At 34.0% G+C, this 14,831-nt stretch overlaps 2 protein-coding genes across 4 annotated transcripts; both read left to right on the top strand.

Moving 5' to 3' along the window:
- Window positions 1–7,340: 7,340 nt before the first annotated feature.
- Window positions 7,341–8,964, top strand: LOC123193583 (putative disease resistance RPP13-like protein 1). The gene has a single exon (XM_044606623.1). It carries the CDS (start codon window positions 7,558–7,560, stop codon window positions 8,962–8,964), a length of 1,407 nt encoding a protein of 468 aa, XP_044462558.1. The 5' UTR covers window positions 7,341–7,557.
- Window positions 8,965–9,027: 63 nt separating this feature from the next.
- On the top strand, window positions 9,028–13,606 carry LOC123193582 (putative disease resistance protein At3g14460). 3 transcript variants are annotated; one of them, XM_044606622.1, is made up of 3 exons: window positions 9,028–12,042; window positions 12,682–13,050; window positions 13,180–13,606. In XM_044606622.1, exon 1 carries the CDS (start codon window positions 9,028–9,030, stop codon window positions 11,944–11,946), a length of 2,919 nt encoding a protein of 972 aa, XP_044462557.1. In that variant the 3' UTR covers window positions 11,947–12,042; window positions 12,682–13,050; window positions 13,180–13,606. The 3 variants fall into 3 exon arrangements, with proteins under 3 accessions (XP_044462557.1, XP_044462555.1, XP_044462556.1); XM_044606620.1 differs by having other exon boundaries at window positions 12,682–13,098; XM_044606621.1 differs by having other exon boundaries at window positions 12,665–13,098.
- The last annotated feature ends 1,225 nt before the right edge of the window (window positions 13,607–14,831 follow it).

The raw sequence follows: 14,831 nt of genomic DNA, 5'->3' as shown, positions 1-14,831 counted from the left end.
TTACCATTGATTTCGTCTCATGTTTTGGTTGCCTTATCTGATGAATCATGGGTGCTATTATAGCTTGTTGGAAATCTCTTTGAATTCTCTTTTCAATGATATATAACTTGTATGAATCAGAGACTATTTGGACTGTTAAATTACTTAAACAAAAAAACTATCTTGCCAAATAAACAGTGAAGACAGTTTTTTGCCACTGACTTCATCCCACGTTTTGGCTACCTTATCTTATGAATTATGAGTGCTATTATAGCTTTTTGGAAAGCGTTTTGAATTCTCTTTCCAATGATATATAGCTTGTATGAATTAGAGACCATTTGAGCTGTGCAATTGTATGAAAAAGAAGACTGCTCTACCAAATGAACAATATTTCATAGTTTTTGGGAAAGAAAGAAAAGTAGAAAAAGGAAAGAAAGAAAGAAAGAAAGGAAAGAAAAGGAGAGAAAAAAAAGAAAAGCAAGAAAAGGAATTTGAGACTTAAGATTCAGGGGTCGTCCCAAGAGTATGGTTTGGTGAGTTATGAATATATTTAGATAGAAGTAAGATTAGTAAGATATAAGACATGCATACATGCTATGAACTATGAGGGGGCACTTTACACTACATCACTCGCAGTAAAACACGTCCGCACTATGGTGGGAAGACACTCATCATTCCATAATCTCTTTTCTAAAATCCTTGTTAGCTCCTTTACTTTAACACTATCCAATGAACACTTATTGCCCACCATTCAATGAATTGGTATTATTGGCCTTGCAAGAGTGTACTTTAAATGATTTGAACTAGATCTCCTAAACAAAGGATTATGAGTGTGAGTTCTTAAAGCTTCAACCTCTGGTTAGTTGAATGAGTTTCATTGTAGATGACCTCATATTTGCAGCTAAAAACAATGTCGATAGTATGAAACGCTACAAGAGGCAAAGAATGTCAAAAAAGATTAGACAAAAAGGCAAAAACTAATTTAGGTTAATCGTGAACTAATGTTAATCTTTTATTGCAATCCTACGACATGTGTTATCAACCCAAACAATGCATTTGAAACTTGATGAGATCATTTTCTTATTCTTCTTTTTTGAACCTACAAGGGAAAACTATTTTTCCCTAATAAATTTAGATTATATTGTTAATGTGAGTTTTATGTTTTAGTTCAGTTAAAATAGGGATAAATCTTGAGAATTATATTTGAATTATGAATACTCATATTATATTGTTTGAATATAACTTCTCTTTATTCTATAAAGATAAAAGGCTAATATAGAAAATGAGAGTGCCAAATGATATAATATATCAGATACATACACACAAGGAGAGAGCCAAAATTCATGAGAGTTATTGTCAAATTGAGCAAAGTGTTTACTTAGAAACCTGGTAACTATTCTAAGGATCCTTATCGAAGTTACATCCTTCTCAAGATATATTTTGTTATATCAATGCCGATTAATAACATATCACGGATGTAGACGTTTTGATTATCAGGTCAAACCACACATTAAAAATCTTTTATGTTCCGTTTTTCTCTATATTTATTATATCTTACACCTAAATGAATATCAAGATTCATTATCAGAGCCTCAATATCATTATCATAACTTATCTTATACAATATTATGAATTACGTATATTAGTTGATGACAAAAAATCTCATCAACATTTATCATAAATTTTATATTACTTATATTAAACATGTTTTCTTTGATATTAAATCTTAAATCTGTCCACAAAAACGCCTTTAATCTTATATTAAGTAAATAACATTAAAAATGAACAGAATTGTAAAAAAAAGATAATTAGGTTAAAAATTTGGAATAATTTTGGTCTATTGTTAAGAGTTAATAGATCAAAATATTTTATACCTCTGAAAAATACTTGTGAGTAGTGATCTAAGTCACCGTCAAATTTATTGGACCAAACGACGATCGATTCAAACATTTTGTACCAAAAGGTATTTTATTTTAATCATTAAGGTTTTGTTTAATCATATTAAACCGGTGGAGGTGTTGGGATGGTTGAATTTGATTGGCTGTGTTTGGCCACACCTAATTGAATCCGTCTAATGAATAATCCAAGGTTTTCGTTGGTTTGACTCAATGGAGGTTAATAATTTAATATATAAAATCATAAGCTTTATTATCATACTTTAAAATCTAATATCATATAAATTAATAATGAGAAAACCTATTATTATACAGTAGTTTTCTACTACCATCTTTTCGAGGAATAATCATCGGTAGAAGTGACATTTCATATTTTGATGAGCAAATAAAGGGATATTAATTAAAATAGGCAGCCGCTTTCCCGCTTAAACGTTTTTCGGCAGCAATTCATATGTTTTACCCTTTTAAGCAAATTGAATTTTTTATTTCAAAAATACCCTTATTTAATTTCTCAACGTTTACCGTAGTATTTTACCGATTAGTTATTTACGTTTAACTATACGCATTAAGATTAATTTATCTGTAATGAATAAAATCTACAAATTGAAAATGTTAATCTATGAATAAAATTGAAAAACACATTGAAAACCTATAGATTGAATAAAATTTATTAACAAAATTTACAAATTTTATAAAATTTATTTTATAAAATCTATAAATTTATAAAATAATTAAATTTAAAATTGATTGATATATATGAAAAATAATTGATATATCGAAAACGGTACATTTTTTTCAAAACGGTGCGTTTTCTCAAAAGAGGTGCAGGAAAGTGTTAAGGGGTGCGGGAAGGGAATGAAAATACAAACAAGTGTGTGAAAATACAAATGGGTGCGTGAAAATACAAATAGGTGCGTGAAAATACAAAACAAGTGCGTAAAAATAAAAACGGGTGCGTGAAAATGTGAAAGGGTGCGTGAAAATATGAATGGGTGAGTAAAAATACAAATGGATGCGTGAAAATGTGAAAGGATGCGGGAATTGACTAAAAGATACGGGTGCGTGAAAGGGTGTGAGAATTGGTGCAGGTGCATGAAAATGTGCGGGAATTTACTAAAGGGTGTGGGTGCATGAAGGGTGCAAAAAATGTGTAAAGGGTGCGGGGTGCGGGAGAAGAAATTTCTCCCGCACCCCTTTACAATATATATTAATTATTATATATTATAAATATAATATATTTATATTATAAATATATTATATTATATATTATTATAAATATATTTATTAATATAATATAAATATAATAATATATAATATAATATAATATATATTAATATAATACATATTATAATTCTCATGTACCCTTTTTATAATTTCCCCGGACCCTTTTTGTTTTTCCCGCACCCCTTTTGTTTTTCCCGCACTCCTTTTGTTTTTTACGCACTCGTAACTCGTTTATATTTTCACGCACCCCTTCACATTTTTACGCACCCATTTATATTTTCACACACCCCTTCACAATTCCACGTATGCATTTGTATTTTTACGCACTCGTTTTGTATTTTCAAGCACCCCTTCACAATTTCAAGCACCTATTTGTATTTTTACGCACCCGTTTTGTATTTTCACGCACCCGTTTGTATTTTCACGCCCCCTTCACAATTTCACGTACCCGTTTGTATTTTTACGCACTCGTTTTGTATTTTCACGCACCCCTTCATATTGTCATGCACCCGTTTATATTTTTACACACCCGTTTTGTGTTTATTATTTTCACGCACCCCTTCTATAATTCTTGCACCTTTCAGAAAAGAGATGTGTGAAAATAATAAACACAAAACGGGTGTATAAAAATACAAATAGGTGCGTGACAATGTGAAGGGGTGAGTGAAAATACAAAACGAGTGCGTAAAAATACAAACGGGTACATGAAATTGTGAAGGGGGTGTGAAAATACAAACGGGTGCGTGAAAATACAAACGGGTGCGTGAAAATACAAAACGGGTGCGCAAAAATACAAACAGATGCTTGAAATTGTGAAGGGGTGCGTAAAAATACAAAACGAGTGCGTAAAAATACAAACAAGTACGTGAAATTGTGAAGGGGTGTGTAAAAATATAGACGGGTGCGTGAAAATGTGAAATGGTGCGTGAAAATATAAACGAGTGCGTAAAAAACAAAAAGGGTGCAGGAAAAACAAAAGAGATGCGGAGAAATTATAAAAATGGTACAGGAGAATTATAATATATATTATATTATATTATATATTATTATATTTATATTATATTAATAAATATATATATTAATATAATATAAATATAATAATATATTATATATTAATATATATATTTATAATAATATATAATATAATATATATTAATATAATATATTTATAATAATATATAATATAATATATTTATAATATAAATATATTATATTTATAATATATAATAATTAATCTATATTGTAAAGGGGTGTGGGAGAAATTTCTTCTCCCGCACCCCTTTTTATAATCCCGCACCCCTTTATAAATTATAAAGGGGTGCGGGAGATCCCCCGCAACCCGCACCCCATACCCCGCAATTTCCCTCACCCTTTACACATTTTTCACACCCTTCACGCACCCTAACCTTTTAGTAAATTTTCGCACCTTTTCATGCACCTGCACCAATTCTCGCACCCTTTCATACACCCGTACCCTTTAGTCAATTCCCGCATCCTTTTACATTTTCACGCACCCGTTTGTATTTTTACGCACCTCTTCACATTTTCACGCACCCGTTTGTATTTTTACGCACCCTTTCACATTTTCACGCACTTGTTTATATTTTTACGCACTTATTTTGTATTTTCATGTACCTATTTGTATTTTCACGCGCTCATTTGTATTTTTACACGCTCGCTTGTATTTTTATTCCCTTCTTGCACCCCTTAACACTTTCCTGCACCCCTTTTGAGAAAACGCACCGTTTTGAAAAAAATATACCGTTTTCGATATATCAATTATTTTTCATATATATCAATCAATTTTAAATTTAATTTATTTTATAAATTTATAGATTTTATAAAATTTGGAGATTTTATTCATAAATTTTATTTAATCTATAGATTTTCAATGTGTTTTTCAATTTTATTCATAGATTAATATTTTCAATCTGTAGATTTTATTTATTACAGGTAAATTAATCTTAATGCGTATAGTTAAACGTAAATAATTAATTGACGAAATACTACGGTAAACGTTGAGAAATTAAATGAGGGTATTTTTGGAATAAAAAATTCAATTTGCTTAAAAGGGTAAAACATATGAATTGCTGCCGAAAAACGTTTAAGCGGGAAAGCGGCTGCCTATTTTAATTAATATCCCGCAAATAAATATCTTTCAATTAAAAAATATATTTTCTTAATTGGTACGTTTTTCATGCCATCCACCCATAAGTAGAATAATAATTTCCTATTGGCCAATAGACTATTTCCCACCCAAGGTATACTGTATTCCCAAGTTTTCTTTTTTTAATTTTGATAATCCTAAATACCTATCCATGAGCAGTTAAAAAACTCTAACCCCTTAAAATTTTATCTCTTTTTTCCCTCCTAAACTTTAAAAACTAAAAGTTTCTTCCAGCCTAAGTCTTAAAAAATGACAGTTTCACCTTAGAGTTTCATTTTGAGACCTCCGATGTCATCTTTGGCTCCATTGCCGGCGGTCTCTCCCTCTCAAAGCTTTCTCTCCCTCTAGTGGTCTCTCTCCTCCCATTTGGACGCCCGATCGACTTCGGAGGAACCATGGAAGACGAAGAGCTTCGTCTGGGAAGACGAACTTCGTCTTCCATTGTTCCTTTGATGTTGATTGGGCGTTCAAATGGGAGGAGAGAGACTGCTAGAGGGAGAGAAAGCTTTGAGAGGGAGAGGTCGCTAGCAATGGAGCCGAAGATCTCGAAACGAAACCCTACGGTGAAACTATCATTTTTTAAAACTTAGGCTGGGAAAAATTTTTAGTTTTTAAAGTTTAGGGGAGCAAAAAGAGATTATATTTTAGTTTATTTTTAATATTATAGAAAAAATAACTATTTTACCCTCATTACCGTTAATTTTAACTACTCATGGGTGAGTATTTGAAATTATCAAAGTTAAAAAAAGAAAAATTGAGAATGCAGCATACCTTGGGTGGGAAATAGTCCTTTGGCCTTTCCTATTTTATTAATCTTAATTATGATTTTATTTTTAATATAATAGATTAGAAAATTAATATTTGAATTTAAATTTTTTATTTATAATTGATAATATCGTAACTCCTTTCATGAATCCTTTAAGTGTGAAAGATTGCTAGGGAAAATGGGGAGCTCAAGAAACACTTATAAATGGATAATATATATTTCACACGGTTAGGATTAAGCTTGTTCTATTCTAAACTATGAGATCAAACCCTTCAACCTAAGAATTCCATAAAAAATTCTCCCTTCTATAAAGCCCTCTTTAGGACACTTTTTTATAATCTTTATATTCACATTGTTAGAGCGTTTTGCAAGAGCTATTATTATCATAATTGTTGATGTAGGTTATATTTGATTAATTTATATTCGATCATTTCTCCTATTTAATCGAAGTAAGCTCACATAATAGATTTTTATTTATTTATTTATTTTTAGTCAGACTTATGGGTATTCCATTTTTACATATTGGTACTCTAGATGCATCATCAATAATATCATCAATGTCACAGTATTCAAATGGATTAAACTTATTTGAGCATAATCTATTTGTAATTTTTTGATGAACGAAAATTAATGAATAATTGACAAAATTGTAACACAAACAAATATTTAAATTGTTATACATAGATCAATATTGATTGAGAATTGAGAATGAGAGAGAGATTAATAAATGAAATTGTTGAGAGAATGTAAGATTGTGAATGAGAGATTGAGAATAAAAATTGAGATCGTATGAATTTTGAGATTTGGGAGGGGGTTTATATTGAAAAAATAAAAAAAATTAAAATTTTGAATTTTGGCTAGGTAGGCCTACGGTTTCTACAGGAACGCATTTTAAATTTTAAATTTTATTTTTTAAATAGTTCACTATAGTATAGTGGGCGTACTGGGCTTGCCTATGAGCCCGCTCTCCAATCTGGTGGCACAGCTCTGACTAATCCATACGTTTGGTACGACCTGTTATACTTTCACGGATTAGCCTGAAACTGGAGGGCTCAAGCAAGGCTGGGCCTTTCTAACTGAGATAGAGCGTTGGGGTTTCAAAACTGGTTAATCGAATCAATTTATCAATTTTTTAAATTGAATCAAAATTTTAATTTAATAAAATTATAAATCAAAACTTATTCAATTTAAAAATTAACTAATTTTAAATTAAACAAAAAATATTAATTAATTAAATCAAATTTAAATTTAGTACACTATCATTTTAATTTTTAAATAATTTTTGCTGTCCTGGTGAGGCAGTCTATACTGTCAGCACAGGCTACTTCTAGGAAATGTTTTTGAAAAGCCCATGGTGCTTCTTGCTTGCTTTCGTTTGCCTTATTTGACTTTCTGGTGCGTAGATTTTCAGGCTTCCTCTATGGAATGATTTTGGAAAGCTCATTTTGCTTCTCACTTGTTTGCTCTTTTTGAAGTATTTGGATAATTCTCTTTGCTTGACTTTACGCCTTGTTTGTCTTCGCACCATGCCTGTAGGAGAGGCTTTTCTCTCTGCTTTCCTGCAAGTGCTTTTTGACAGATTGGCTTCTCGCGAGTTTGTAGAATCATTTCGAGGCAGAAAATACGATGACTTGCTGGAAAAGTTGAAGATCACACTGCTGAGTGTTACCGCATTGCTTAATGATGCTGAGGGGAAGCAGTTTTATTATCCTGCTGTGAGAAAATGGCTGCACATGGCTAAAGGTTCCCTTTATGATGCAGAGGATATATTGGACAATCTGGCTACTGAAGCTTTAACATCCAAGCTAGAATCTGAATCGAAAACTGAGGCAAATCAGGTAACCAATTGGCGACTCATTTCGCGCCCTCTTAGTCCTTTTAGTAGAGGCGTCGATTTTGAAATAAATAAGATAATTGAGAAGCTGGAGCTTGTTTCTAAATATAAAGATGTTCTAGGTTTGAATGATGATGTTAAAGGGAGATTATCTGGATTTAAACAAAGATTACCCACAACTTCTTTGGTTGATGAATCTTGTGTATATGGTAGGGATAAAGATAAAAACATGATTATCGAATCGCTGTTAATTGATGACTCAGGCAGTCGTAAAGTTTGTGTAGTTCCTGTAGTTGGCATGGGCGGCATCGGTAAGACTACCCTTGCTCAACTTGTGTATAATGACAGCAGAGTGGAGAAGCATTTTGATTTGAGAATTTGGGTTTGTGTTTCTGATCAATTCGATGTAATGAGGGTGACAAAAACAATTCTCAGTTCTGTCACTTCAAAATCTGTTGATTTTGATGACTTGAATCTGCTGCAGGTTAGTTTGAGGGAGAAATTGGCAGGAAAGAGATTTTTGCTTGTTCTAGATGATGTTTGGAGTAGGAGAAATAATGATTGGGATCTCATATGGAATCTATTGAAAACAGGGGCAACAGGAAGTAAAATTATTGTAACTACTCGAGATAGCAATATTGCAGCAAGTATAGGCACAGTTCCAGCTCACCAGTTGGAACTTTTATCATTTGAAGATTGTCGGTCTGTTTTCATGGACCATGCATTTGAGAATCAAAACTTTACTTCAATGCCAGATATGGTGGCTATTGGAAATGAGATTGCAAAAAAGTGTGAAGGTCTACCCCTGGCTGCAAAGAGACTGGGAGTTCTTCTGCGCTCTAGACAGAAAGGCGAATGGCATGATGCATCAAATTGGAAAATATGGGATCTACCGGATGACGAAGGTGATATTCTTCAGACTATTGGATTAAGCTATCATCATCTTCCTCCTCACTTGAAGCAGTGTTTCGCATACTGTTCGATATTTCCGTCAGATTATGAATTTGACAGGGAGTCACTGGTTCTTTTATGGATGGCAGAAGGCTTTCTGCAACAACCAACAGGCAAGAAAAAATTGGAAGAAGTAGGCGTTGAATAGTTTGATGACCTAGTATCAAGGTCATTTTTTCAACAATCTGTTCACAACAGTTCACTTTATGTAATGCATGGCCTCATGAAAGATTTAGCTCAATTTGTTTCTGGAGATTATTGTTTCAGATTGGAGGATAAGGTGATGGATGGTTACCAAAACAGAATTTTTGACAAGGCTCGGCATTCGTCATACAATCGCAGTAGACGAGAAATGCTCAGAAAATTTGATGCCTTCTATGGAGTTGAGTGTTTACGCACTTTTCTGCCACTGGATCCAACAGGAGAAATTGGAGCAAGCTTTTTGGCTAATCAAGTTCCCCATATTCTCTTGCCAAAGCTAAAATACCTGAGAGTGCTGTCTTTCAATGCCTGCCGCATCACTGAATTGCCAACTTCAGTTGGTGAATTGAAGCATCTTCGCTACTTAGATCTTTCTCGCTCAGCAATCAAAACTTTGCCTGGCTCGATAGGATCTCTTTATAATTTACAAACTTTAATCTTAGTAGAATGCTATTCTCTGAGTAAGTTGCCCACAGAGATAGGAAACTTAACAAGCCTTCGACATCTCCGAATTAGTGGAAGCAGGCTAATAGAGATGCCTCTGCAAATGTGTAGATTGACAAATCTTCAAACGTTGTCTCATTTCGTTGTGGGTAAAGACAGTGGATCTGGAGTTGGAGACTTGAAGGATATTCATCAACTTCAGGGAGCACTTCTTATTTCAGGACTGCAAAATGTGGTCGGTTTCACTGATGCAATAGGGGCAAATTTAAAGGACAAGAAGGATTTGACTCAGTTAACGTTACAATGGAGTAACAATTTTGAAGATTCAATGAAAGACAGAGATGAAGAGGAAGTGTTTAAAACCCGCCAACATCACAGAGACGGAAAAGATCTTGCCATGAGCAGCTATAAAATTCCACAATTTCCAAGCTTCAGAGAAACCTTGGAAGCTTATAGGCGGGAATCTGTTGAATTGCAGTTGGATCGTAGTAGCAGTTTGGATGATTCAAGGAATGAAAAAATTGAAACAGATGTACTTGAGATGTTGCAGCCACACAAAAACATAGAAAAACTCATGATCAAGGACTATGCAGGTACAAGATTTCCGAGTTGGATCGGATCCCCATTATTCGACAATCTGATGTTTTTACAACTTAGTAACTGTCTGAAGTGTCAATTTTTACCACCATTAGGACAATTACCCTCACTTAAAGGCCTTACCATTGAAGGAATGAGAGGAATTAAAATGGTGGGTACAGAATTCTATGGGGATGGTTGCTCCTTTGTTCTACCTTTTCCATCATTGGAGACTTTAAAATTTGAGAACATGTCAGCCTGGGAGGAGTGGTCTTCTAGTGGACTTAAAGGCATAGATGAATTTCCTCAACTTCAAATTATTGAAATTCAGAATTGTCCTAAGCTGAGAATATTCCAGCAACACTTTCCTACCTTGAAGAAAATGACTATCAGTGGTTGTGAAAAACTGGAAGCTCTTCCAAGCCATCAGACAACACTTAACAGCTCAGACCAAGGCAGAGATTTCTCTTGCCTCCTCGAACTTTCCATATGGTCATGCCCAAATTTGATGGAGTTACCGACTTGCTTTCCTGCTTTGGTAATACTTCAGATAGATGGATGCCAAAAATTAAGAATACTTCCAAAGCTTCCTTCAATTTCTGAACTAGAATTGACCAACTGTGATGGCAAGGTGGTACAAAGCGTTATCGGACAGTCTTCACTTACCTACATACGTATATGTCAAATTCTCAATCTGAGATTTCTAGTTGAAGAAATTTTTCAAGACTTGATAGCTCTTGAAGAATTACAGATCTCTCAGCTGGGTCAGCTCACAACTTTATCAAATAATATTGGATTGCAAAGCCTTCTTTCTCTCCAACTATTGGAAATTTCAGGATGTCCATACTTGAAGGAGTTGCCAGATAACTTGTATAGACTTACATCTCTAAAAGTGTTGAGGATTTGGAATTGTCCTTCACTTGTGTCATTAACGGGGTTGCCCTCCACGCTTTTGGGTCTTGAAATCAAAACCTGTGGAGCCTTGCAGTTTTTGCCGGAAGGGATGACACATGAATCCTGCAGAAACAAGACTCCCTTCTCACTTGAATATTTGTTTATTGAAGAATGTGCTTCTCTTGTATCTCTACCAAGAGATGAGCTCTCTGGCTCACTAAAAGGACTTGAAATTCAAAGCTGCTGTAATTTGGAGTCCCTTCCAGAGGAGATGATTTGCAACGGTAGTTTGCTTGAAATCTTGAAAATTTCTGGGTGTCATTCTGTTAAATCCTTGCCAAAAGCTACTTTTCAGTTGCCCACAACCCCTTCTAACATTGTCATGAAACTTAAGGAGCTTATTATCAGCAATTGTATGAACCTTGAGTTGTTACCTGAAGGACTGCACAACCTTACATTACTTGATTACTTGGAAATATCTGACTGCCCACTTCGTCAGTCTTTTCCCAAACCTGGCTTGCCCGCCTCAAAGATTAGATCGATTAGAATCTCTAATTGCCGAAGTCTTAGGTTTCTGCCAAATCGGATGTATAGCCTTCAATCTCTTGAAGAACTATGCATTAATCGTTGTTCCAGTCTTGTGTCATTTCCAGAGGGTGGGCTTCCTGCCAATCTTATATCACTTTCGATCTTGGACTGCGAAAATCTCAAGCCTTCATCCCAATGGGGCCTTCACAAACTCACTTGTCTAACTGAATTCTCCTTTGGTGGATGTCAGGAGTTAGTATCATTTCCAGAAGGCTGGTTGTTACCTGCCAATCTATCCTTTCTTCATCTTGAGCACCTGCCAAATCTTAAATCCCTACCCAAGGGACTTAAGAACCTTCAAAATCTTGAAACTCTGGAAACATGGAATTGTGACAGCCTCCGAACTGTGCCAGAAGAAGAACCAACTACAGTGCTTCTGAGTCTTTGGGATGCTTTTTGGGATACAGATAGGATTTTCGTTTACTGACAGCCACAGTTTTGAAGAAAGTGCGAATCCTGGTCCATGAAAGATCACAGCCTGTGTAAACATAGTGAAGTCTTTTCCTATCGGACAGTAATATTGGTGAGTTTCATTTTTGCAATTTTGTTTTCAGAGTCCCCATTTGCTTTATTCTCACAAATTGTTGATGACACAGCTATTACTTTGTCCTCAATATGATTTCTGGTAGGTAATTACAGGACTTCTTTTGTTCACATAAAGGAAAGAAAACAGTGTAATTTTTATATGAAAGTTCTAAAATTTGATCTTATAATGCCTCTGCTTCTTCTTTCAAAAGAAATAAACATTTTGCAGGATTCATGCTTTTGAAATAACCATTTCTGCGTCAATATAGTTAGCCAGATTCCTTTATTTACTACTCTTTTAGTTATTTCTTGTAATCTTTTAATTGTAAAATTATTCTGGCTTTTTAAATTTTATTACAATAACTTTTGGTGTCACATTATTAATTTTTAGTTCAATAAATATATGGTATAGTAGAAGTATTAACTTAACAAATGGCATTGTACTAGCTATAAATATATCAATAATACTATGTGCACAAACAATGATGTATCACTATGTGATTGGATGTTGTTTTATTTTTAATTTTCAACTATCTAATCACATGATGATACATTATTGTTTGTGCACATAACATTATTATAAATATATTGTTGGACTTACTTGGATTACCTATATGCAGATATGCAAAATTTTCAGGTGGAATGTCCGCTTGAAAGATGTTTCCAAAACCCAACTGCTCTTGAAGAATTATTCTCTTTTCTGGGGGAACACACAACTTTATCAAATGACATCAGATTGCAGAACCTCCTGAAGTAGAATTTGGAATTGCGCTTCACTTTCTCATTTCCTGAAGTAGGCTTTCCCTCCTCTCTTATGGGACTTGAAATTAGAAGTTCTGAGTTTCTGGTTGAAATGATAATTTGCAAACTTCACAAGAGGCAAACTACCTTGTTACTTGAGCATTTGGTCACTGAAGGTTGTTCTTCTGTCAAATCTTTATCAAGAGACCTGCTGTCTGGAACTCTTGAAGGACTTGAAATCCTATCTTGCAGTCCATTTCAGAGTGTATGATTCATCAAAGTAGTTCTCTTGAAATCTTGAAAGTGGTTGATTGTGAGTCTGTAAAAAGGCTTCCCTGAATCTATTTTTCAGTTGCCGACTATAGTATCCTGAACTTGCTATCGGTGCTTGCAGGAACCCGGAGTCCTTGCCCCAAGGCCTACATAACTCGCGTCTTTTCATCAGTTGGAAATAGCAGATTGTTCACTTCTTCTACCATTTCCAGGACAAGGCTTTCTCACCTCTATGCTAAAAATAAGTAGAATGTTGCATTGCCAAAACCTCAAGTTTCTATCAAATTACATGTATAGCCTTCCATCTCTTCAAGAATTACGAATAAGTGCTACTCCAATCTCATGTCATTCCATAGGGTGGGATGCTCACTGTTATGCATATGGACACCCTTTTCGAGCCAAAGATAATGCATAGTTGTTGGACATCAAGATTTTGTCCAAATAATAAATAGAAAGACACGCCATCAAGACATGCAATATCCCAAAAAAGTTCACAAATGTGAGCTTTGGTTTGTGTGCAATCGATAAGGTATTCTCATTGGCCAAAAGAGTTATTCTCACTCAAGGTTTAATCAATTCTTAAACTCATACCTGTATAGTTTCAAAAACTCAAATACTTATTCATTATCAAACATGTTAAAATTTTCTAATATATATAAAGCTAAAACCGTAATTTTAACATTAATATTAAAAAATTTATAATTTTATTTTATTTTTTCTCTCATATTTTGAAAAGGCCTAATGATTATTTTCCACCCAAGGTTTGGTGCAAGCCTAACTTTTCACTCGTTAATTATCGAAAATCTAAATACTCATCTATCTATCAAATTTTACCATTACTGTTAGGGGTAAAATTGTTATTTAATAAAAATATTTAAAAAAAACTATAAATTCATCACATTCCCCATCCTCCTAAGATTTAAAAACTAACAATTTACCTTACCTTCCTCTATCCAAGGTTTGAAAAATCAACATTTTCCCTTAGGGTTTTTCAGTACAGTGCTGATAGCCAAAGATGGCGACGTTCTCCCTCCCTCTTGGCTTCTCTCTCAGTTGCGATCCATTTTCGACTCACTAGCCAACGCACAGTCTTTTTGTCATGCGACAAAGAAATCTAGATCTCGGTCTTATAGTGTGTTGGCCGGTAAGGGAGAGGACAGTCGATAATGGTCGAAAATAGAACACGACTAAGAGAAGTCGAGAAGGAGGGAGAACGTCGCCATTGCTGTCATCTTCGACCACCGACAGTTGTTGCAAAAACTGTAAAGGGAAATATAAGTTTTTCAAACTGTGGGTGAGGGACTTTGTTAATTTTTAAATCTAGGGGGTGGAAATATGATACGATTTTAGTTTTTAACATATTTTGTTAAATAACAATTTTACTTCTGACAGTAACAGTGAAATTTAACAGAATAGTAGATATTTGGATTTTCAATATTAGCAGATGGGAAGTTAAGTTTGCACTAAACCTTGGGTGGGAATAGTTATTTGACATTTTGAAAACTAACAACTTTATTCGTATTTAAACATTTGCAAATTTGAAAAATAACTATTTTCCTTTCACTTAGATTTTTTTCTCTCCTCTTTAGCCACTGCTTTGTCTCTAGCGATCTCCTCTTCCCTCCCCGATCGCTATTATAACCTATCTTATGCAAAACTATGAATTGCGTATATTAGTTGATGACAGGAAATCTCATCAACATTTGTTGTAGACTAAAAAGAAAGAGTTCTACATCTAATAAAAGTGAGTAAAGTGAGTGGTATATAACTGTG

The sequence above is a fragment of the Mangifera indica genome, chromosome 12 (genome assembly GCF_011075055.1).
Source record: "Mangifera indica cultivar Alphonso chromosome 12, CATAS_Mindica_2.1, whole genome shotgun sequence".
Lineage (NCBI taxonomy): Eukaryota > Viridiplantae > Streptophyta > Magnoliopsida > Sapindales > Anacardiaceae > Mangifera > Mangifera indica.
This window is presented reverse-complemented; position numbering and strand designations above follow the sequence as displayed.